The 23463-nt window shown below is 64.3% G+C and overlaps 2 protein-coding genes across 12 annotated transcripts in view; one reads left to right on the top strand and one right to left on the bottom strand.

Annotated features, from left to right (window-relative positions):
- The window catches only part of RNF123 (ring finger protein 123), a 23996-nt gene extending 5378 nt beyond the window's left edge, over positions 1-18618 (bottom strand). Inside the window, exons 1-31 of one of the 8 annotated variants that reach the window (XM_036994436.2) lie at positions 18481-18618; positions 16718-16837; positions 16372-16456; positions 13885-13964; positions 13644-13738; positions 13242-13296; positions 13056-13141; positions 12717-12803; positions 12437-12504; positions 12129-12254; positions 11676-11790; positions 11495-11599; positions 11109-11234; positions 10934-11026; positions 10783-10856; positions 10053-10170; positions 9815-9908; positions 9619-9680; positions 9368-9439; positions 9032-9152; positions 8513-8614; positions 7569-7675; positions 7154-7352; positions 6714-6859; positions 6427-6510; positions 5628-5735; positions 1551-1785; positions 982-1056; positions 751-838; positions 580-667; positions 410-494 (exon numbers count right to left, since the gene is read on the bottom strand). In XM_036994436.2, the coding sequence (XP_036850331.1) occupies positions 410-494; positions 580-667; positions 751-838; positions 982-1056; positions 1551-1785; positions 5628-5735; positions 6427-6510; positions 6714-6859; positions 7154-7352; positions 7569-7675; positions 8513-8614; positions 9032-9152; positions 9368-9439; positions 9619-9680; positions 9815-9908; positions 10053-10170; positions 10783-10856; positions 10934-11026; positions 11109-11234; positions 11495-11599; positions 11676-11790; positions 12129-12254; positions 12437-12504; positions 12717-12803; positions 13056-13141; positions 13242-13296; positions 13644-13738; positions 13885-13964; positions 16372-16456; positions 16718-16799 (3061 nt within the window). In that variant the 5' untranslated portion in view covers positions 16800-16837; positions 18481-18618. Of the gene's footprint in view, positions 1-409; positions 495-579; positions 668-750; positions 839-981; positions 1057-1550; positions 1786-5627; positions 5736-6426; positions 6511-6713; positions 6860-7153; positions 7353-7568; positions 7676-8512; positions 8615-9031; positions 9153-9367; positions 9440-9618; positions 9681-9814; positions 9909-10052; positions 10171-10782; positions 10857-10933; positions 11027-11108; positions 11235-11494; positions 11600-11675; positions 11791-12128; positions 12255-12436; positions 12505-12716; positions 12804-13055; positions 13142-13241; positions 13297-13643; positions 13739-13884; positions 13965-16371; positions 16457-16717; positions 16978-18206; positions 18395-18480 lie in introns of those variants that run through there. The other 7 variants (XM_036994433.2, XM_036994434.2, XM_036994438.2 and 4 more) reach the window with 7 other exon arrangements.
- Positions 18439-23463, top strand: MST1 (macrophage stimulating 1). 4 transcript variants are annotated; one of them, XR_012128866.1, is made up of 18 exons: positions 18439-18572; positions 19761-19908; positions 19985-20097; positions 20180-20294; positions 20374-20510; positions 20589-20709; positions 20828-20946; positions 21083-21251; positions 21334-21464; positions 21542-21644; positions 21767-21903; positions 21983-22018; positions 22103-22223; positions 22377-22454; positions 22579-22725; positions 22803-22909; positions 23057-23140; positions 23230-23283. XR_012128866.1 is itself a non-coding variant. In XM_036994443.2 (18 exons), the coding sequence occupies exons 1-18, from the start codon at positions 18491-18493 to the stop codon at positions 23389-23391; spliced, it is 2160 nt and encodes a 719-aa protein (XP_036850338.1). In that variant the 5' UTR covers positions 18439-18490; the 3' UTR covers positions 23392-23463. The 4 variants fall into 4 exon arrangements, 3 of the variants coding, with proteins under 3 accessions (XP_036850338.1, XP_073086693.1, XP_036850339.1); XM_036994443.2 differs by having other exon boundaries at positions 23007-23140; positions 23230-23463; XM_036994444.2 differs by lacking the exon at positions 18439-18572 and adding an exon at positions 18983-19126 and having other exon boundaries at positions 23007-23140; positions 23230-23463.

Here is a 23463-nt window from a genome sequence, read left to right as displayed (position 1 = left end):
CAGGGCCAAGGAGGAGGCCCTCAGGCTCCCAGGGCTCTGTGGGACCATGGTCCCAGGAGAGCACAGCCTCTGTTCGTAACCAAAAGCCCCACAGAGACCCTCCGGGCCTAGTCTGCCCCTCCACTGTGATGTAGGTGTTCAGACTCAGTGGACAGCAGTGAAGGAGCAGAAGGACACGGTTCCGGGACGAGGCTGCAGGTCAGGGCTCACCCCGCACAAGCTGCCAGCAGCCCGTGAAGTCTGCCCTCACCACTGAGGCCCTGCAGGGCCTTCGAGAGCAAGGGCCCGCGGGACTGGGGAGCAAGGGGAGGAGTCCCAGAGTGTCCTCGGCCTATGAGTCAATGGGAGGGAAACCCGGGGAAGGGCCAGAGAAAAGCGGGCACGTCTGGAGACGCCGCCTGACACTCACTCTGCAGGCTGGGCAGGTGCGCATCCTCGGGCTTGGTTCTCAGCAGGTGTGGCAGCCGCGTGTAGCGGTACCCGAAGCCACAGCCCTGGGTGCGGCAGGTAGGAGGTCAGCAGGGCAGGGCAGCCCCCCCTCTGTGCAGCCACAGCCGCCTCTGCTCGCGCCAGGCTTACCCGCCAGAGCCGCACCAGGATCCAGTTGGTCTGAGCCCAGGGCCGCTGCTCATAGGGGGCCAGCAGGCTCCTCACCATGGCGATGCGCCTGTGGGGGCGGGCATGGGGTGGGCGCAGTGAGGCTGGGCACGGCGCGGTGCTGAGCAGGGCGCACCCCCCAGCCCCACTCACTGCTGCTCAGGGACCCGCTCCACAGCCCGCAGGGAGGAGGGGTAACACACGTAGCTGGCCAGCGCCTGCAGCAGCGAGTCCCGGATGTCTGCTGGGACAGGCATACCTCAGCAGGTGCCTGGCATGAGCCCTGGCCCGTGCCATGCGCCCACCTGCCGGCACGTGTGTGTGAGGGCCTGCCCTAGGGACCGCCCCACCCCAGCCCCCCAAGCCCTCCACAGGGCACCTCACCAGTGCCCACGATACGCGTGTCGGCAAAGTGTTTGGCAAGGATGGCAGCCAGGCGCGTCAGGGTCTCTTCGTAGCCTGCAGGGTCGGGGAGCGGGAGCTGTTGGCCAGGACCAGGGGCTCCAGAAGCTGAGGTGCAGGCTCGTTGTGGGGGCTGGGCCGGCATTGGGAGGACAGGGCCCCCTGGAACCCATCTCAGCACACCCCCTGCTGGCCAGGCAGTCAGAGCCCCTTGTGCACCCACAGCCCCACCCCTCCGGACGGCCTGTCCTAGCTGGAACAGGGCAGGGGGCTAGCCAGCCCACAGCCTGGTCCAGGCAGAAGCTGCCACACCTGGCCTGGCCCCCCAAGGCCCCAGCACACTGCCCACGCCCCGTGGCCCGCAACAGGGTGGAAGGGGGAGAGGCCGGCTGGCTCCTGTGCCACAGCGGCGCTGGGAGGGGAAAGATGGGCCCAGCCTGCACTCCACTTGGTCAGCTTCCTCCTGGGCCCAGGGAGGGCTGCTGGTACTGGGCAGGGCTCTGCACCACCCACACGGCTGTGTGCTGCTGGGCACTGCGCAGGCCCCTCACCTGGCAGCTCCTCCATGCTGTGCACGGGGCCGAAGTAATTCTTGAGAGCGCTGTAGCTGTTGATGGCCACGCTCAGGTAGAACTCAGGCATGAAGGCAAAGAGTGGGCCCGTCTGGTCACTGTGCTCAACGGTGCGCACACAGACACGCAGCAGCCAGTAGATGTCCCGCATCTTCTCCTGTGGCAGACGTGCAGGGGCTGCTGGGCCGCTCACAGGAGGGTCCAGGGGCAGCGCCTGGTTGGGGGCCAGGAAAGGCCTCCCAGGACTGTGCAGCTCCCCCCCACGCACCCTGAGCCCTGACGCTGGGTTCGTCGGGGTGGGGCTCAGATGCCCGCTGGCAAGGGGGGCACCTCACCCAGACCAGCTCCAGGGTACAGCCTCTGAAGGCACAGAGGCCTTTCAGCAGCACAGTGCATGTGCAGAGAAGCTGGTGTCAGGACACTGCCCAGTGCCCAGAGGGCTGCGGGGGCGGGGCAGTGAGGCCAAGACAGCAGACAAGGGGACAGGATGGCCAGGAGCAGCGAGGCACTGCTGGGCGGTGGGGGCCAGGGACAGTGGGACCAAGAGCCAACGCATACCTGGGGGCTGACAGAAACAGTGCAGAGGTCAGGCGCACCGGAGTAGCAGACCCAGGGCAGGGCAGAGGGGATGCGGCCCGAGACTGGGGCAGCACAAGGTGCCTCGAGATGCCTCCAAAGAGGGGGTGCCGAGGGGCAGGTACAGATTTGGAGTTCAAAGGGGAAGCTGCTGGGAAGGCAGGAGGTGGCGCGGCGGCTAGGGGACAAGTGCCACACGAGTAGACAAAGACTGCCACGGGCCCTGCTCCCCACTGCAGTGCTCAGACAGCCCATTAGGTTCCCATGAAGGGGCCCAGGACAGGTCGCTGGCCGGAACAAGGAGCGTAAGTATCTGGACTTGAGCCCAGCTCTCTGGTGTGCTTGCAAACCCGAGAACCCCAGGTGTGAGCAGACATCAGGGCAGGGCGAGGCCTGCGTGCATGCACATGCAGAGAGCCAGGAGCCTGCTGGGCCGGAGGGAAACAGCACCGACACAGCCAGGGGCTGCCAGAATGGACTAGAGATGGGCTCCCAAAGGCAGGGTGTCCACGCAGACCCTTCAAGAGCGCTTCAGGGCAGCGAAGGGCTGTGCCAGGCCAGAAGTGAGGGGATTGGGGAAGCCAAGACCAGAGAAGGAAGGAGCCAGGCAGCAGCTGTGCACACGTGGAGCAAGGCAGGCGTCAGGGTGCTTCCTTCACTGACGCAGGAGCTGGGGTGTGAGCCCTGAGCACGCACAGGGAAGGAGGCGGGACACACTAGAGGGGCCAGCTAGGACAGCCCGTGGCGAGCCCCGTGCTCCAGGGGGGGCCGAAAGCTGCTCCTCTGATGTCAGGCACGAGGCAGGAGAGCCTGCTGCCACCACTTCTAGCCAACACTGTACGAAGTCCAGGCCGGGGCAATCAGATTCAAACAAGGGGTAAAAGGCACCCGGCGCTGGAAGGAAGGGTAAAGCATCTTTGTTCGCAGATGAAAGGATCTGACACACAGAACACCTGAAGATGCCACAAAAAAATGTTAGAACTACTGAATTCAGGAAATTTGCAGGATTCAAAATTGACACACAAAAATTGGCTGTTTCTACATGTTAGCAATTAACCCAAAATGGAAATCAAGGAAATAATCCCAATTACATTAGCATCAAAAAGAATGAAATAGGTATAAATTTAACCACAGAGGCCAAAGACTGCAAACCTTAAAATGTTGCTGAAAGAAATTCTGAAAGCTACAAATAAATGGACAGACATCCCATGTTCGTGGAATGGGAGACAATATTGTTGCATTGTCAATACTACCCAAAGCAATACGCAGATTTAATGTAATTCCTATCAAAATCCCAATAGTATTTTTTGCAGAAATAGAAAAATGTATCATAAAATTCATATGGAACCTCAAGGGACTCCCAAATAGCCAAAACAATCTTGAAACAGAACAAAGTTGTTGATCTCACTCTTAACTTCCTCACTTCAAAACTTACTGCAAAGCTACAATAACGAAAACAGTGTGGTACTGGCCTAAAGTCAGGCATGTAGATCAATGCGATGGACTAGACAGTCCAGACATAAACCGTCACAAAGGTGGTCAAATGATTTTTTTATAAGGGTGCCAAGACCATTCAATGGGGAAAAAACTTTTCAATAAATGGTGCTCAGAAAACTGGACATCCATATACAAAAGAATGAAGCTGGACCATTACCTCACATCATACACAAACTTAACTCAAAATGGATCAAAGACCTAAGCTTTAAGAGCTAGAACTATAAAACTCTTAGAAGACGACATGGGAGAAAAGCCTCATGACCTTCGATTTGACAATGAGTTCTTGGACATCACAACAAAAGCACAGGCAAGGAGAGAAAAATAAACTGAACTTCACCAAACTTAGAAACAGCATCAAAAGACACAAAGAGGAAAAAGGCAACCCACAGGAGAAAATACTTGTAAATCATCATCTGATGAGGTAATATCTAGAATATATAAAGAACTGTAACAAATCAACAACAAAAAAACAATTTAAAAATTGAGCAAGTGAAGCTGGATAGACTTTTCCCCAAAGAAGATACACAAATGGTCAATAAGCACAGGAAATGATTCTTAACATCATTAATCATTAGGGAAATCAAATAAAAAACACAAAGAGATACACTTCACACTGAGTAGGATGGCTATTATAAAAAAAAAATAGAATAACGAGTATTGGAAGAGATGGTAAGAAAACAGGACCCTTGTGCCCTGCTGGCGGGGCCATGGAAGGGTGCAGCCGCTGAGGAAAATGGCGTGGAGGCCCCCCAAGAAGCCAGACACAGGATCACCACGTGATCCAGCTACTCCGCTTCTGGGAGCTGAAAACAGGGCCTTGAATAGAGGTTCGCACGCCCGCATTCACAGCATCATTCACGATCGCCAGAAGGTGGAAGCGGCCCCAGTGTCCATCAACGGATGATGGACAAGCAGAACGTGGGACGCAAGTACAATGGGGTCATCCAGCTTGGAAAGGAGGGAGATCCTGATGCCGGCTCCACACACAGACCATGAGGACACGACGCTCAGTGAAACAAGCCAGCAACAGACAGAGAACGCTGCGTGGTCCCACTGCTGGGAGGTCCCTACAGCGGACTCACAGAGACGGAAAGTGCCCGCGGGGCCCAGGTGGGGCGTCACCGGTGTCAGGGCCTCGTTTGGGACTGTGAGGAGTCCAGGAGACAGGCTCCTCGGTGCCGTGAGCATGTGGACCGCTACTGACCTGCACACTTACGATGATGACGACGGTGTTAAGTGCTGTGCTGTATGAGCCTTACAATTTTTAAAAATGGGTAAGATAGTAAATTTCATGTCATGTATATTTTATCACAATTTGTAAAGAAGGAGGCATAGACTTGGGAGGGGCGGCCAAATTGCCTGCGGGGACAGAAGGATGGTGAGATCCTGGCGGGAGGTTGGAGGAGGGAGTGGGGGTGAGCTGCAGGCAGTTTCCGCTGGGGAGGAGCCGCCAGGACAAAGAGCCAACAGAGATGGCGGAGGGACGGCAACCCTGGCCTGGATTCCCAGCGCAGGGGAGGGATGCCCAGGGAGAGACGCTGGACCGTCTGCCCCCTACCCAAGGCTGCCCCCCGCTGGCATCCTGCTGTGCGTCCCCAGCGTTGGGTGGCAGCAGGCACGCTGCAGGCCCTGGGCACACGGATGCGCAGGAGTGATGACAGTGCGGGGAGCTGGAGGGAAGCGGAGAGGGGAAGGCCAGGGCCACCCCAGAGCACCTGGGCAGGCAGTGGAGGGGGCAGGGTGTGCGCCCTCTGTTCCCCCAGGGAGGACCTGAGGGCTGGAGGAGAGCTGGGACCTAAGAACAGAATCTTCCCTGGGTAAGGGGGCCTGAGAGGCTCAGGGCTGCGGGACTGGGCACCTGCAGGCCAGAGGCCTGGGAGGGCAGGGAGCACGGGGCGCCTGGCACGGCCCTGCCCAGTCGGGGCCCAGTGAACCTGGGGGGTGGGGGTGGGGCGGCAGGCATCCGGGGCCACGCCTCCTCACCTGGGAGTAGACAGTGGCGCGCACCCAGGCCAGACGGCGGCTCAGGTGGTCCAGCTTTTCCGAGAAGACCTTCTGGCTCTTGGTCAGCTCCGCAAGGATGTCCTTCCTCTGCCACCCAGGCGGGAGGATGGTCAGGCCTCGGCCCCACAGCGGGGCCCACTCTGTGCCCAGGGCAGCCTCACGGGGGCAACCTGGGGCCCAGGGCAGGCAGGGGGGTAGGCGGCCGCACCGTGCTGCCTGCCTGATGGGGAGCCCCGGCCAGCCTCCCCACAGCGCCCCGGCCGGCTCCCAGGACGTGGCCGGGGACGCAGCTGGGGGCACGTGAGCCCTGGCCGGCACCCGCGCCCAAAGAGCAGCCCCAGTAGCTCTCTAGTCCTGGCCGAGTGGGGCCTCTGCACCTGGCTTGGGGCGGGGGGTGGGGGGACACACCAGCCCGGGCATGCTGGCCCTGTGCCCTGGGCAGGGACAGCCAAGGCCGAGGGGCTCCAGGAGCAGGAGAGCCCAGCCCTGCTTCCTGCTGACTCTGCGAGGGGCCGGGAAGCACTCAGGGCCGCATCCATAATTGACGAGAGAACTCACACCAGCACTTAGAGGGCTGGGGCGGGCACCCTGGCACAGCCGAGGCTGGGTGACGGGGCTCAGGCCATGCCTGGCCCTGCTGCCAGCCCACTCGCTCAAGTGGTACAGCCAGGGTGGGGCTGGGGACAGGGAGATTGCTGGGGTGACCCCCAGACACAGGGGCAGAGCCCTGCCTGGGGGACCCTGAGTGGGCCAGCTGCCCTGGGGCAACACCCCTTACCCGCGTGGGGCACCGGCGGAGCTTATCTTCCGTGTCCCTCAGAGCCACCGCATACTCGCTGACGTCGTCAGACACACCCACCATCTAGGTCAACGGACACAACACGCCCGGTGGCCCGGGGGTCTCTGGTCAGGCTTCCAAGCTCAGACCCGGGACGGCCCCTCCCACAAGGTCACTGGCTCAGGCAGGCCTACGCGGCCCAGACACGCTCGCACACGGCCCCCCTGCAGACACACGGGCCCAGGCACACACGCTCCCGCGCACTGAGCGCTGCCGGTGCGTGAGACCTTGCCCAGCTGCTGGTGCACGCCGAGGCCGTACGTCATGACAGCGCCGTCCAGGACCTCCAGCAGGGAGTTCTCGGTGGTGGGCTGCTCGGGCTCCTCAGGGGGCCGCCCCAGCAGCAGACCCTCATCCCAGCGGCTGCCCTCGACTGCGGAGGGAAGGGGAAGGTGGGAGCCACCAGCCTCCTGGGCCACGAGCCAGCCCGGCGGAGCCTCACAGTCTGGGAGGAGGGCCCACCCTGCTCACGCCCAAGGAGAGGCCACAGGGAGAGCACGGGGCGGGCGGGCCGAGGTTCCGCGCTCAGGGACCTATTTCTGTAACATCGATTGCCCGCCCTCACGGTGCACTTCCCACGCCCTTGAGACATTGCCAGGCTGCAGGACTGGGGGTGGGGGTGCACTCGGCCCTGGTGAATAGCGCAGGGCAGCTGCCGGGCACCTACTGTCTTCACGGGTCCTCTGCTCCGCGCTCAGCGTGCGGACCTTCACTCTCTCCGAGGTGCTCAGAGGCCGCCGCGGGGTCATGAGGCTCACAGCTGCTGTGCTGAGGAAGCGGTTGGCTCGGCCCAGGGTTGGAGAACTGAGCCAGCCAGGCCGGGGCAGGGGCAGCGCATCCCCCACGGCTAGGGCCTGCATGGGGCGCTGTGGCAAGAGAGGGGGCCAGACACCACTCAGCCCCCAGGACCCCAGCCCACTCGGGGCTCCCTTGATTTGTGGGGCTGGGAAATGGGCAGGGAGGCTCATGCCCCACCCACAGCCAGGAACCTGCGCAGAGCAGGAGGCCCTGCGTGATAGCCCTGCCCTCGGCACAGGGGGGACAGCCCCCCGCAAGGCCCCCGCCTGCCCCTACCGCGGCACCTGGGCCGCAGCCGGTGCCGACTCCTCAGCCTCGTCCAGGTCATCCATGGTGGCCGCCTGGAGCTCCAGCGGGTCGATCAGGATGTTGGCCCTGGAGGCGAGGTCATCTGCGGGCAGTGGCGGGCAGGCGCTCAGGCTGGTGCAGGGAGGCCGAGCTGCCTGACAGGCGGGGGCGGCTGGACCCATGGACTGCTGTGCCCGCGCCCCACTCCACTCAAGCCACCTGCTCTCTGCAGCCGGCAGCCCTTTGCTCTCGGGATGGGGCACGGGATGGCGCACCTCCCCGGGCTCCACCACTCCTCGCTGCCCATGACCTCTCGCTCCCTGAGCCCCATCCTCCCACGGCTCTGTGGCTCCCAGCCTCCACCTGCCCTATAAGCAGGAGGCCTCCCGTACATTCCCTGCTGCATGCTGCCTTCCCCATTCCTGGATGCCAGCTGCCTCCTAGCACCTCCTGCCCCCACCCTCACCCCGAGCAACACGCCTCCTCCGGCAGCACCCTGCCCCCGCCCCTCACTGCCTGGACTGATGGCCCCTGGGCCCCCTTCTCCCACCCAACATCCAGAAGCAGCTGCTCACCATGCGAACTCCTAGCCTCACTTGCCACCTCCAGGCTTTCCAGGCTGTCCCTGGCCTGGAGGGAGCCTAACCCACCTTATAATCCGAGGGCCCCGGCTCCCGGCCTGCCCGCCCCACCCCCACCTTTGCCTGCTGTGTGCCGGGCCCTGGAGCTGAGCCACCTGAGCCACCTGCGCTCCTCCGTGGCCATGCGCAGAGCTGCTCCTGGATGCGCCCCCATCCAGCCCCGACCTGGCCCCTCCAGCAGCACACAGCCCCCTCGGGGGCCGTCTGGCGGGCGCAGGGCAGCTCAGCAGCCCACAGAACAGGCTGGGCCACCCCCGGCCCCGCACTGCCCCGAAGGGCCATGCCACGGCCAAGCGCACCTTTGAGTGTCTTCCGAAGGTGTGAGAGCAGGCCTCCGAGGCGCTGCAAGTCGAAGTAGTCTACCTTGCCGTTATAGAAGATCTGCGGCGGGACGTAGGCCTCTGCAAGGGGCCGAGGCCGGGCCAGCAGTCAGACCTTCCAGAGGCCAGCCCCGCTCCGGCCTAGCCACACACCCAGGTGTACAGCATGGCCTCCCCACCCTCCACCACGTCAGGCCAGTGCCCATAATGGCACAACTGGGAGGAAGGGGGAGTTCCTGGCTGTGGCCACTCGGAGGGGAGCATGAGAGAGGCCAGACCCAGCCCTGCAGGACAGACGCAGGGGCCCCAGCACCTCCAGGCCGCACAGGCATTCCCCACACAGGGCTGCGGGCGGCTGGGCAGGCAAGGACTGAGCATGGGGCCCGAGTGAGAGTGGGCTTGGCTGCAGCACACATGGTGCCTGCCGCCCCGGGGAGAAGGCGCAGGGCAGGGGCCTGGGGCGGCCACACCCCACCCTCAGCCCCCTGCCCCTCTCACCCTCGCTGAAGGAGGCGTGGGGGTTCGAAGCCTTGTACTCGTCCCAGTAGTAGCGCAGGGCAGAGATCAGGCGGTGCAAGAAGCAGACCATGTACTCAGGGGGGCAGAGCATGGTCATGTTCTGCAGGTGATGGACAAGGGACACACACGTGCACTGTCCAGGGCCAGCCTCTCACCCAAGGCCCTGCCGGGACCCTGGGCTGAGCAGGGAGGGCAGGGCGGCAGGGGCGGGACAGGGCTGGGCAGGGCCGAGGCGTGCTGAGGGGCCAGGGGCCCGGGCGCAGACCCTGCAACAGAGCCAGTGGTCCGTGCGGGTCTGGCCTAAAGGATACCTACCCCACGGCTGCTGGCATTCTCCTGTAGAAACTTCCGGAACTTACTCAGGAAGATGTACCTAGAAGCTTCACCCTTCAAGGCAGGAAAAATGGAACTGAGATGAGCTGAGGATACTCAGACTGGACTTGCTCAGTGCAGGGCCTTAGCCTGGACCCTGCCATGGGGCCTGAGCCAGCCCCTGCCCTCTGGGTCTCAAGGCCCCCACCGCCCCCTACCTGCCAGGGACCCACACGGGTCTGGGAGCCACTCACCCCATTGACGTCTTTATTGTTCAACAGCAGCTTCAGGATCTGGACCTGCAGCTCTTCCACCACTGGGTGGGGGGGGGACACAAACAGTCCTCTCAGCGGGGCCTTGCCCTTGTGCAGGCTAGGATTGGGGCTCCCCTACCAGCCTGCCACTGCGTGCCCTGGGCACACAAGCACCCCGTGCCCAAGCAGGGCCCACCTTCGATGCGCTTCCTCAGTCGCTGGCAGCCCCGCTCGTAGGCACGCCGCCGCTGCCGCTCCTCAGGGGCCTCGGCCTCCTCACCGTCTGTGCCCTGGGCAGGGGTGGGCGGGAGGTAGCAGAGCTCACCTGGGATGCCCAGGCCTGCGTCCCACGGAAGACCCACAGCCCAGCCCCAGCTCCTGGACACCGGGCGGCTCAGACACCCTGGGCCTGCTGCCCCACCTCGGCCGCCCACCTCCCTGCCGGAGCGGTGGGGCCACCAGGTGGTGGGAATGAGCTCCTGCAGGCCGGCCTCCTCCACGCGCAGCGGGCTCTTGATGTAGAAGAAGACCACGGAGCGGAGCACGTCGAAGCTGGAGGCCGTCAAGGCAGAGCTGTGCTGAGCAGAGGCTGCCCGCCCTGGGAAGCCTTCCCGAGAGCCTAAGATGGGCCCGCCACAGTGCCCCAGGGTGGCATCGCCGCCATGGCCCAGCTCCCCAGCCCAGAGCCCTGGGACAGGTGGTGCTGTCAGCCTCACCAGGCCGACCAGGTAAGGCATGCCCCAGGCAGGCAGAGGTGGCCAGGACATGGGCTGGACAGGGGGCCTGGCAGCTCTGCGCCTCCCAGCGGCTGCACACCCGGCAGTGGGGGTGACTGTTAGCATGGTTCTCAGCCGAGGCCCACAGCCACACCCCTCCTGTTCACGGGGTCCTTGGCATTTCCAGAAGAGGAGCGAATTCCTAAAAGACGACCTTACAGGGCCCTCCGCACCCCCGTGGTGGGACACAGACAGCAGTGTGGCACTGCGGCTGGGAAGGACGCGCCCTGCTGGTGCCTCCACCTGCCACAGAGCCCAGGGCATGGCAGCCCCTCAGAAAGTTCAGTGGCACCCTCGCCGTTCTGCAGGGAGTGCCGGGAGGCAGGAGGCCCACAACCCACCCCGGCCTGAGGGATGCCAGGGCCGCCTGGCAGCAAGGGGAGGATACAGGACATTGCTGAGCAGGAACTTGCGGGACCTCTCGTGCCGCAGGATAGCGATGGTGAGCCGCAGGCAGTGCACCTGTGGGGAGGGGGCCTCAGTGCAGTGGGGGCAGGGGCAGGGGTGGGCAGGCTCAGGGCAGGGGCAGCAGCTCCCACCTGCAGGCTCAGGTCTGGGACGATGGGTGAGAAGCGGTACAGCCGCAGCAGGGACATTGTCAGCTGCTTGAGGCAGTCCTGCACCTCATAGTCCTGGGGAAGAGACAGGCTGCACCCTGGCCAGCGAGGGCCTTGTGTGGCCAGCCCGCACCTTCCCACCCTGGCGCGGCCTCACCTCCATGAAGAGCCACAGGAGGTCCAGGACCTGGCGCACGGCAGACTGCGCCCGCACGGGGCTGCCCGCCTTTACGAGGCTCAGCAGGAAAGTCATGAGCACGGCCTCCACCAGGTACACCTTGCACTGCGCCAGGTGGGACAGGGAGGTGAGGTTCCGTGCCGCCCAGAGGGGCCCTTGAGACAGAGGCCCTCCCTCCACAGCAGCACAGCTCTCTCAGCCCATCAACCTTCTCTCTAGGACGTCCCCTCCCCTGGGGGACATCCTTGGGGTCTGAGGCCCGGTCACAGAGGCCCTCCCAGGGGTGGGCTGGATCCCAGGTGGCTCCACATCCCAGCTTCTGGCACAGCTTCACTGTGGCCTGCCTTGCCCCAAGTGCCTCTCACCAGAAGCGGTGCGAAGTGCTGGAAGATGTGGGTCAGTGTGAGGAGGACGGTGGGCTGGCCCTGCAGCCGCCACTCGGAGCCTTCCTTCTCCACCAGCCGCCCTTCCTGCAGGCAGAGAGGGTGCAATGAGGGCAGAGGGCTGCAGGAGGCCCCAGCATGCCTGGCGCAGGCCCCAGCTCACCACAGCATCCAGCTCCACGCCGAGTACGGCCTGGAAGCAGCCCAGCAGCTTCTGTGCTCGCGCCAGGTCAGCGCGCGGGGGGTCCTGGAGGGGCCGGTAGCCCGGAACTGGGTAGGTACCACAGAGTTAAGCCAGCAACGCCTGATGTGCAGCTCTGACAGTCCCCTCCCAGGAGGCCCTGGGGAGCAGCCGAGGCTCTGGGGCAGGGCAGGGCCGGGAGGCTGAATGGCCCGGCTCGCGTCACCTCTGTGCCCGGCCACTTCATCTGCCTCATCTGTCCACTGGAGACCACACCACCACGGCTGCTCAAGGGCTTCCCTCAGTACCCCCTTCGCTGGGCCCTCCAAAGTCCTCATGGCAGCCAGGGCCCGCCTCCAGTCCGAGGCCCCGGGGTAGGGAGGCCTGCCCCAAGAACTTCCAAGCGGCCCACAGCCTTCTCCCCAAAAAGGATATCGCAAGGGACGGCTGCCGAAGTTGAAGGCCACAGACTCCTTGAAGGACAGGCTGATGGCTGGGAAATAGGCCATGCCCAGGCCCCTGGATAAGTTCTCAAAGGCAGTGCCCAGCGACACGCCATTCCTGGAGCAGAGGGGAGCTCTGTGAGCCGGTGCTAAGAAGGACGTGCTGGGAATACACGAGGGAGCAGGCCACTGGCCTCCACCATCAGGTGACCGACTACAGTTGGCCCTGACCCCTTAGAGGGACTCGGGAACAGAAGGCAGCCCCCAAAGCCAGGCCTGTGGATACGGCAGGAGACTCACAAGCAGAAGGACAGGGTGCCATCATCCAGGTCGATCAAGCAGCTCACTATGTCCCCAGCTGCCCAGGCCTGCCAGGGAAGGAGGCCTTATGGACGGGCCTGGAAGTGCAGCCTCCCTCGGCTACATCTCCACTGCCACCCAGGGAGACTGGCCATAAATGCAGAGGACCTGAGTCCCTGTCCCCTCCCTGGTGCCCTCCAGTCCCTCACAGCTGCCCAGGGACTCCCACCAGGCTGTGGGGACAGGTGTGGGGCAGGTGGGCTACAGGGCTGGGCCCCACCTTGCCATAGTTTGTTGTGGTCACGTTCCACTTGCGCACCCGGTTGCCGTCATAGGCGTAGGAGTGGTGTGTGTCTCCAACCCCTTCCTAGGGAGGGAGGGACAGAGGCCTGGGGCTGGTGGTTGGGGCAGGGCCGGAGCCCCCAGCCCCCAGCCTTGCCCACGTGGCTCTGCAGGGGACCGACACTGGAAGGGATGCAGTGGGGCCGCTGTTCTGGCTGGCCTGCCCCAGGACAAGGCGGGACGTGTTCCTCTCCACCAGGGCAGGCCGGATGGGGGGGCCTGAGCAGACTGGTGCAGTCTGGGGCCACCGGAGCCCTGGTGAGGCCCCCACACACACCTCCTGATTGAAGCGGCAGCTGACTGTGCACCAGCCGATCTGCATGAGTCCCTGGGAGGAGATGAGCACCTCGTAGACCCATTTCCCTGGAAAAGCCCAGTCGGGCCCGGTGGGTGAAGAGCCTGGTTCCTGTCGGCCCTCACACTCCCTCCCAGCCCCCCAGGCCGCAGCAGAGCAGAGTCACACCTTTGTACACGCATGTAGTGGAGCGGATAGTGCCAAAGTTGCTGTGTCCAATCACCTGGGTGGAGAGCAGGGCTGGCAGGCCTCCCAGGCACACAGAGCGCCACCCCCAGAAGAGCGGCCCCAGCCCGGCTCGGCTCGAGTCGGTGGCACTGGCCTGCCGGGGCCACCACAGCTCTGTGCCTGTCGGGGTGAGGGTCTAGCCCTGTGCATGGGGTTCTAGGCCAGAGAGTAAGGGGAGGGGCTCACGGCTGTGCTGGAAGAGCCCCGGGCTGGAGCCATATCCAAAGCATTTCAGGGCTGTGCCAGGAGGACTTGGGGCCTGAGGACCCAGTGGGCCACACCAGGAGGGCATGGGGCTGTCCGGAGGGGCTGGGATCGGGGCCCCACGCCCTGCTCGCTCACCCCCAGGAGGTCATCATCCACCAGAAGCAGCCCCTCAAAGCCTGCTGTGTGGTCCAGGACCACAGTGGGCGGACCAAGCCGACCTTCCACCTGTCCTGAAAAGGAGAGAGGCAGGCATGGGGTTAGGCAGGGCACAGGGTCCACCAGAACATGTAGAGGGCACTGAGCTCACCTGGCAGCCCCCAGGGCCCGAGGTCCCAGCCCTCACTCCCTCGGTCCCATTCTATAAGCTGCCACGTACCGTGGCTTTCCTCATCCTTGTCGTCCACATGTAACAGCTGGTCCAGATGCTCTGGCAGGTTCTGGAAGTTCAGGGGCTTCCTGGGGAGAGCAAGAAGCTGTGAGGGGCCCCAAAGCCCTTGAAACCAGCCAGAAGGCACTAAGTCCCTCTTCTTCCTCCTCCCCCAGCTGCAGAGGTGGCTGCCTGGACTCCAGAAGAAGGGCTGTGCCTGGTCCTAGATTCTAGCACTGGGGGTCAGAATGCTGGATTATCTGCCAAACTGAACATTGCAACCGGTCCAATGCACCTGCAGACAGCTTAAGCTGAGCCTGAATTCCCCCATCCGCAGACAAGAGACCAGGCATCAGAGAGGCTATGAGGGTTCCAAAGAACAGTGTGCCCCCCGCATGGCCTGTAGCCTGCCCACTGTCAGCAGTGGCCGCGCTGTGGGAGCAAGTGGCTGGGAGAAGGGCCCATGACCAACGACAGCAAGTCCAGCCTTTGACCCCAGACCTGTGGGCCCAGCCAGGGAAGTCTGTGTGTTGAATCAGACATACCCTGGGAAGATGAAGGACCCAGCTCTCCAAGCGCTGGCTGGCTCTGTCCAGCACCCACCTGCACAGGAGCACAGAGCACATAGCCCACCTATCTGCCACCTGCCCACTAAAGAAATCTGTCTAGGCTGATGATCTCATCTTCCCTACACATGCCCAGAGGAGAGAGGCTGTCTCATGCCAGCCAGCTCTGTCCTGGGTCCGCTGCTAAGTACAGCAGAGGAGGGTGGCAGTAACCAGCAGGTCTTGAGCAGGCCAGAGGCCTGACACCCATCTGGGCACAGCCCGCAGGCTGCTGGCAGCTGCCCTTCCTCCTCTAATCCCGGCTCCTGCCTCATCTGCCTGCCTAGAGACCAGGCTCTGGACAGGGACCCCCTGGCAAGGCAGCTCTGGCCCGTGCTGAGGGTCCCCCTGCCCCTACATGGAACTACTACTAAGCCTGAGCTGCAGGAGGCGGGGGCACAGGAATCCTCCTCCTGCCCCTGCTGAGCCCCAGGCCCAGGTCAGGTGGCAGCCATGCAGTGGGATGCCCTGCTGGTAGCATGGAAGGCTGGAGCCAACTCCATCTCTGGGTACCCCAGTGGGTCTCGGGGCCTCTGCCATAGAGCCCGTGCCAGCTCACTCAGGAGGGCTGCCCCAGCCGCACCCAACCCACCTGGCTGAGCCCGGCACCTGCCCGCCCTTGCTGGGTCACCCGGGTCCCAGTCCAGGGCTCTGCACCCACACAGCAACTGACTGATGGCCCTGCCACCTGCCCTCCCTCCTGGCAGCCGCAGCACCCACGGCAGCTGGCCCATCTCCGGTGTCACAGGCAGCCGGGATCAGATGGCCTGGGGAGCAGGCGCAGGGCAGGGCTGGAGGTGGGCGGCAGCCCTCCACAGGCAGGACGCTCTGGCCACCACAGCCACTGAAGTGGAGGCCACAGTGCTGCCCGTGTGCCTGTCCAGAGCACAGGCTGTGGGAGGCGGAAGCCCTGGGCTGGCGAGGGGCTGGGAGGGGGCGCCCGGCCTCTGTGTGGGGTGGTGGAGCCCACACAGCCCTTGGGAAGAGACTCAGCACCAGTCTTGGGAGTGAGGGCAGCCCCAGCGCCCCAGCCCGGCGAGATTCCAGCCCTGTGCACTCTCCTGGCCTTGTGACGAAGCAAAATTCCCTCCCAGCCACAGCAGCCGGGGCCTGTGAGACCCCTGGCCTGAAAGATGCCCACTGAGATCAACCTCTAATGTCGAAAGGCACCCAGAGGACAGCATCTGACAGAGAGGGCCCAGACCCCTGGGAGCTTCCGGAGGCACGGGAAGGCCCAGCAGCCTCGTGCCGGCTACGGTGCCGCAGCCCATCTGCGTGAGAGCGCCGGCTTGCTTCCATCAAGCCATCAGATGTGTGTAACTGGGGCTGATGTGGATACTGTGTGTCATCCTATGTCAGTTACCACACACAAAATGAAATGTTTTATAATTTTCCTTACAGCATCATCCAACCCACATTCCCCTGAGGTAAAGAAAACAAAAGATTCAAACTCAAATGGTCAGCAAGGCGTTTCTCTTCTCTGATTTCTAAGTTTCCGCTGGAGCACACCCATAACTTTGATGTGGACTGACCTTAAATGTACTAAAACTGTATGGGAAAGGGGCAGGTGGGGCCTGCTGTGTGTAGACTCGGCAGGGGGTACAGAGGGCTGGCGGGAGGGCAGCGCAGGCAGGTGCAGAGGGGGCAGGCGCCGGCCGTGGAGCAGGTGTGTGGTGCTGCGCCGACGCCGAACGTGCACCCCCTGCTGCCCCCCCAAGCCTCTGAAGGAAGGTAGTAGCGCTGCCAGGGGCAGCCTGGCCAGAGGTCTCGGCCGGGACCAGGACAGTGGGGACGAGACCCCAGCTGGCCAGCCCAGAGCCCAGGCCCATCTTCCCACAGGCGGCCTCCAGCCTCTCCTCTGGCCCCAGGCGGGGAGGAGCGGCCATGGTACCTGCTGGTGGCCCCAGGGAACGCGCCATCGGGAGAGGAAAAGACGTGGCGCAGGTAGTCGTTGAGCAGCTTCTCGTGCACAATGCCTGGGCCACGGGTCAGAAAGGAGAGAAGCGTCACATGGCCAGTGCAGCTTCCAGCCTCTGCTGGCCCCCGAGGCTCCTGGTCCCAGGCCAGCCATAGGGGTCAAAAGAGCAGTCACGCACTGCTGTGTGGCTGCTTGGAGAGAAGAGCTGGTTCCCAGGAACAGGGGCTGCCGCAGGCTGAGGCCTACTGGGCCCAGGGCTGCACCGCCTCATCCCCTCCTCCTCCTTCCCTCAACACAAGCCAGCCCTGCCAGCCCTTACCTGTGACCCCGGATTTCTCAGCATCTGAGGTCAGCCTATAGCTCTTGCGGGAGAAGGACGTGCCGGCCCCTTTGGACGCCATCCTTCATCTCTCATGGGCAGCCGGTGGTCCTGGGGGTGCTGAGCCAGAGGCGAAGCCTGTCTGTTCAAAGCCAGCCTTCTCCCACACTGACCTCCGTCCTGGGGAGGCAGCTAGGCTGGGAGGCCAGATGCATGTGCACACACACAAACCCCGGAGGAAAGCACGGGCCCCCAGCTTCCTACACAGGGAGGGTGAAGGGGTCTGAGCTCGTGTGATGGCCCCACCACGTCCCAGCACTCAGCACAGGGCCTCACAGACAGCAGGTGCAGGGTGCTGAGCCAAACCAAACGCTTCGACCCTGGGAACATCAACCCGAGGTGTCCAAAGGGAGGCGGTCAAGGGTGGGGGCAGAGCTGCCATACCTTTCCGTCATGAGCCACACTGGGTGCAGCCATGTTCGGAGTGAGCCCTACACCACGTACCCCCGAGTGTAGGCCACCATCTAAGAGTTCAGTGCCATCTCCAGCTACCAGTCCTGCTGACCCCTGAAGCCAGGACCACCTTCCCAGCTCCGGGACCCGCCCGCCTGTCGTCCAAAGGCCTGCTGGCTTCCTCCTGCTGCTCACACACAGACTACATCAGAGCACCACCCCTGCCGGGCCCTCATCCCAGACCCCACTGGTCTGCCCACTGCGCCCACCTGTCACACATCACGTTACTGCTGTGGCTGCTTCAAAATCTGTGCTAAGTCGCTAGCGCCTCACTGACCTAGGGCTGTGATGCATCCGGCACAGTTGCCACTTACCACATGTGACTATTTAGATTTGAATTAAGTTTAAGCAATTAAAATTTCAACTTTTCAGTTATATCGGCCACATTTCAATGATTCAGTCGCCACGTGTGGACGGAAAATACCCATTCCCCCCATCACAGAGTCGTACAGAACGGCGCTCTTCCGCCTTGGACAGCACCCTCTTCTCTGCAGCGCTGACTCTTATCTCACCCCAGACAGGCCTCTACCCCCGTCCCGTCCCGCCCCGCCCGCTCACGGCGGCCCACGTGTGTCCCGGGCAGGGTGGCCCTCGCCCTCCGCGGGCGCCCAGGGCCACTGCTCCCCGAAGACCAGACGCGGTCGCTCACGACACCGGCAAACGCCCCGGACACCCCCTCCGGGGTCAGGCGCCGAGAACCGCGGGGAGGGGCGGACCCCGATCTGCTCGGGGGCTCGCTGCCTCGTCGGTCCTGGCCAGCCCGCCGGGGGACGCGGGCTCGGAAGCGACCCCGGCCCAGCCCGCAGCCCAAGGGCGCGGAGGGCGGCGCACGGTCCCTCCGGTCTCCCCGCCCGCCCCACGCTCCGGGGCATCTTCCCGGCAGTCCGGCCCCGAGCCCCTCACCGCGGGCCGCGACCCCGCCCCGGGGGGACGCCCTCGCCCCTGGCCGCCAGGAGCCGGCCCACCGCTCACTCACCCCGGCCTCGGCCGCAGCGCCCGGCTCACAACATCCGCCCAGCCTCAGGGCTACGGCGCCCGCGCGGGGCCAAGCCGCGCCCTCCGCGCACGCGCACCGACCTGTCCCGGCCGCCCGCGCTACGGAGCTCCCGCCTCGCCGGGTGGCGGGGTCCTAACGGCGAGCCCCGGCCGTCCATCTCGACGCCCACCCGCGCTCACAGGCCCGCTACCTCCAGGTCCCTAATGCTGGTCACCCCTACCTCCGTTCAGGCCAGACCGGTGGCCTCCCTTACCTTCCCTGGGATGGCACCTCTGGCGGGACGAGACGCGACAGCTGGGGCCAATCAGTCGGCAAAAGGGGCAGCTGCTTGGGGCCTCGGACAAGGCACGCTTTGGGCTCTGATGGCAGGGGCGGGGCCCTCGCGGGGCACACCCTCCTACATCTGGGGCTGATAAGTAATGCAAAGGGGGCAGCTGCCTTGGGGTTGGGGCAGGGAACGTTCCCCACTTTACAGGGGACAGCTGGGGCCCAAAAGTTTAAGATTACTGCCTAAGCTGGAACCCAGGCCTCTGGCAGCAACCAGGCATACACACTGCCCTCCCTACAGAGCAGCCCAAGCTGAGGTCTGCTCCACTGACACCTTCCTACACCTGCCCACTCCACAGGGAAGCCGCCTAGGGGCTAGCTGCGCCAGAGTGAGTCCTCTGCGTCTCACCAGGGGCCCGCAGTCTGGCCCCACCCCCATTCCTGCCACTGGGTTTCAGGCCGGCCTCAGCAGGCCTGGCGTGGGGGTGTGGAGCCAGAGCCACCCAATCCCCTAGGGACAGGTTTCACAACTTCCTGGCTGGGGCTGTGGTGGGTCACAGTGTGGCCTCCGGCTGGGAGGATGGGTTGGCTGCCTCTCCTGCTGCTTCTGACCCAGTGCTCAGGGGCCCCTGGTGAGTGCCCCTGTGCTGCCCTGACCCCCACCTTCCTTCAGGCACATCCTGCCATTCGTGCCAGGAGCTCACTTTCTTACTGGGCACGGAGCAGCGAGTGACCCTGGCCTCTTACACAGAGCGGGGCGGCTGCAGGAGCACACTGCCTTTCAGGCCTGCGTTAGGGCGCGTCCCATAGCAGTGGGGCAGTGCTGGGACCGCACAGGTGCACGCAGACCTGTGGGCAGGTATCCCCCACGAGCCTGGTCTAGCCCTCTCGCCTCACATGTGCCCTGGTCCTGATCACAGCTCAGACTCGGAGTCCGAATGCCTGGGTTGGGCCTCAGCCTGGATAGTGACAGCTCTGAGCCAAGGCGTTGTCCTCTGAGCACTGAGGGGGGACAAGCTCCCTCAGCCACTGCTCTCAGTAGGATGTATGCCTTAGACCAGAGCCTGGACCTTGACCACTAAACAGGGACACTGCTGTAACTACCACGTTACTATGTTGGGGCCTGCTTCTCCCCCGCTGTACTGGGCTCTGACCCTTGAATGTACCCCAGGGTCCATCCCAGAGGCTTTGTAGCTTTGATGCCCTGAGTGAACAAAGAATGGACCTTCTGATACACATGTGCTGACATGCATGCCCACCCTGCAGGGCAGCGCTCGCCCCTGAATGACTTCCAGGTGCTCCGAGGCACAGAGCTGCAGCCCCTGCTGCACGCGGTAGGGCCTGGGCCATGGCAAGAAGGCGTGGCAGATGCTGAGGAGTGTGCGGGGCACTGCAGGCCCCTACTGGACTGCAGGTGAGGGGCCTCAGGACTTGGTAGGACTGGGGAGGGGGAAGCTGGCCATGGGTGACCCTGCACCACCTCCTCCCAGGGCCTTCCACTACAACATGAGCAGCCGAAGTTGCCAGCTGCTGCCATGGACCCAGCACTCACCCCATACACAGCTGCAGCGTTCCGGGCGCTGTGATCTCTTCCAAAAGAAAGGTGTGCAGCTGTAGAGCAGGGCCATCAAGGATAGGGGTCCTGGGGCTGCTGGCCTTTTTGACGGCGGGTCTCTTGTTCCCAGACTATGTGAGGGCCTGCATTGTGGACAACGGGGTCGGGTACAGGGGCACAGCGGCCATCACGACAGATGGCCTACCCTGCCAGCGCTGGAGCCACAAGTTCCCCAATGACCACAGGTGAGACAGACACCTCTCTTTGTCCGTGCCCAGCCAGCACCTGCCCAGGCACACGCTGCATGCTGCTCTCTGCCCCCAGGTACACCCCCACACTGCAGAACGGCTTGGACCAGAACTTCTGCCGCAACCCCGACCGGGACCCCGGTGGTCCTTGGTGCTACACGACAGATCCTGCCGTGCGCTTCCAGAGCTGCGGCATCAAGTCGTGCCGGGAGGGTAAGAGGCTCCGGGTCGAACCGGGTGGGAGGAGCCTGCCCACGGCTGTCTGCGACCCTGACGACCCTGTGTCTCCAGCCGCTTGCGTTTGGTGCAATGGCGAAGAGTACCGCGGCGCAGTGGACCGTACCGAGTCAGGACGCGAGTGCCAGCGCTGGGACCTGCAGCGCCCGCACGCGCACCCCTTTGAGCCGGGCAAGTACGCGTGGGCGGGCCGGCGGCGCGGGGCGGGCAAAGCCAGGCGTCAGGTGGTACCAGGGGTGGTCGTGCCACACCCGGCCGACCCAGGGTTGTGTTCACGCCCCGCTGCCGCCCAGATTCCTTGACAGAAATCTCGACGACAACTACTGCCGGAATCCAGACGGCTCAGAGCGGCCCTGGTGCTACACCACCGACCCCCACGTAGAGCGCGAGTTCTGCGATCTGCCCCGCTGCGGTAGGCCGGCGTGCGGGGGGCGGGGCCCGGGCCCGGAGGGTGGCTCGGCGGGCTCAGTGCGGGCGGGGGCGGGGGGGGCGGGAGGGCGCCCGCCCCGCCCCTGGCGCGGACCGCCACTCGCCTCTGTACTTCCAAGGGTCGGAGGCACCGCCGCACCGCGAAGACGCGACGCTCAGCTGCTTCCGCGGGAAGGGCGAGGGCTACCGGGGCACGGCCAACACCACCGCCGCGGGCGTGCCCTGCCAGCGTTGGGATGCGCAGACCCCGCACCGGCATCACTTTGCGCCGGAGAAATACGCGTGCAAGTGAGAATGAGGGCTGCCGCGGCGGGCTTGGGCGGGGACCCCAAGGCTGACGACCCCGGAGCTGAGCGGAGCGCCTGCTCAGGGACCTTCGGGAGAACTTCTGCCGGAACCCCGACGGCTCGGAGGCGCCCTGGTGCTTCACCTCGCGGCCTGGTATGCGCATGGCCTTCTGCTACCAGATCCGGCGCTGCGCGGACGACTTGCGGCCGGAGGGTACGACCCGAGCCGGGGCCAGGGGCGCGGAGTCGGAGGGCTGGGCGGGCCGGGATGACAGCCGCCGCCCGCCGCAGACTGCTACCACGGCGCGGGGCAGCGGTACCGCGGCTCGGTCAGCAAGACCCGCAAGGGCGTCCCGTGCCAGCGCTGGGCCGCCAAGGCGCCGCACAAGCCGCAGTGAGTCCGCGGGCGCCCCCTCCCAGACCCGGGCCTTGGGCGCCCTCTCCCGATGACGCCCGGCGGAGTTGGGCTGGGTGCGGCTGGGCCCACCCTAAGCGGTCTTGCCCCACTGCCGCCAGGTTCACGCCCAGCTCTGCTCCCCATGCGCACCTGGAGGAGAACTTCTGCCGGAACCCCGACGGGGACAGCCACGGGCCCTGGTGCTACACCACCGACCCAGGCACCGCCTTCGACTACTGTGCGCTGCGGCGCTGCGGTGAGCGCCACCCCCTGCCCCTCCCCCCGCCCGGCCACCTGGGGCCGGCTCCCCAACGCCCTGGCCTCGGGTCTTTCAGATGATGACGGACCATCGTCCATCCCAGAGCCCCCAGGTAACGGACTTGGGCCAGGCGTGGGAGGGCGCCCCCTAACCCACCCCTATCCAGTCAGGGTTTCACCCCACCGGCCTCTCACAGAGCAGGTGCTGTTTGAGAAGTGTGGCAAGAGAGTGGCCCGCCTGGACCGGGAGCGCTCTTGGCTGCGGGTGGTGGGCGGCCAACCGGGGAATTCGCCCTGGACGGTCAGCTTGCGCAACCGGTGAGGCGCTACTGCCTGTCTCCCTGGGAGGTGCTGAGGCTTCCTCCTATTTATGCTCGTGGGGGTGTCCCTGCCTCAGAGGGTCTAGCCGAGAGGTGGCAGGTCCAGCCAGCATCCAGGACTCACTGCTGCCTCTAACCCCCACCCCTGCAGGCAGGGCCAGCACTTCTGCGGGGGCTCCCTAGTGAAGGAGCAGTGGGTGCTGACTGCTGAGCAGTGCTTCTCCTCCTGGTGAGCCTCCCTTGAACTTGGGGCCCAGCTCCGTCCCTGCCTGGCCTGCCCCAGACGGGTGACAGGTGAGCCTTGGGGCTGAAGCCCATGGTTCACGACTGATCCAGCAGCGTTTCTCTCCCAGCCATGTGCCTCCCGTGGGCTATGAGGTGTGGCTGGGCACCCTGTTCCAGGACCCACAGCCTGGGGAGCCAGGCCTGCAGCAGGTCCCAGTGGCCAAGATGGTGTGCGGGCCCCCAGGCTCCCAGCTTGTTCTGCTCAAGCTGGAGAGGTGTGTGACACATCAAGAGGGTGTGAGGGCGGCTGGGTTGGTGGCCTCAGGTCCTGAATACCTTCTTCCTGCTAAAGACGTGTGACCCTGAACCTGCGTGTGGCCCTCATCTGCCTGCCCCCTGAGCAGTATGTGGTGCCTCCAGGCACCAAGTGTGAGATCGCAGGCTGGGGGGAGACCAGAGGTAAGGGCGCAGTACAGGGGTCTGCTGTCGGCCAGGGGCCCAGCCTGGGGTCCCATCCCAAGCCCTCTACTTCCCACGCCCTTCACTGTGGGCATAGGGGACAACCCAGTCCTGAAGGTGGCCTCGCTGAGCGTCATCTCCAATCAGGAATGTAACCTCAAGCACCGGGGACGCGTGCGTGCCAGCGAGATGTGCACTGCGGGGCTGCTGGCCCCGGTGGGTGCCTGTGAGGTCAGCAGCAGCCCGGCCAGCTTGGGACTTCCCCTGGGGGCGAGTCTCCACGGCCGCCCGGGGCCCTCACCAGTCCCCCCACCCACCAGGGTGACTACGGGGGACCGCTTGCCTGCTTTACCCATGACTGCTGGGTTCTGGAGGGGATTATAATCCCCAACCGAGTGTGCGCACGGCCCCGCTGGCCAGCTGTCTTCACGCGTGTCTCTGTGTTTACAGACTGGATTCACAAGGTCGTGCAGCTGGGTTAGGCCCAGCCTCAATCCCTGTGCCCTGTGGAGGACGAAGCCTCCTGTCAGACATAAAGCTACCTTTCCTCCTCA

Source organism: Manis javanica, chromosome 3 (assembly GCF_040802235.1).
Source record: "Manis javanica isolate MJ-LG chromosome 3, MJ_LKY, whole genome shotgun sequence".
NCBI classification, from domain to species: Eukaryota; Metazoa; Chordata; class Mammalia; order Pholidota; family Manidae; genus Manis; species Manis javanica.
Note: the sequence above shows the minus strand (reverse complement) of the source record. Positions and strands in the feature narration are given on the sequence as shown.

Excerpts from the sequence above, each read along its gene's own strand:
- MST1 (XM_036994443.2), top strand. The coding sequence starts at position 18,491 with ATGGCACCTCTGGCGGGACGAGACGCGACAGCTGGGGCCAATCAGTCG. Across the intron at positions 19,909-19,984 it reads AGGCCCCTACTGGACTGCAG|GGCCTTCCACTACAACATGA; the intron begins GTGAGGGGCCTC and ends ACCTCCTCCCAG. Across the intron at positions 21,904-21,982 it reads CTGTGCGCTGCGGCGCTGCG|ATGATGACGGACCATCGTCC; the intron begins GTGAGCGCCACC and ends CGGGTCTTTCAG.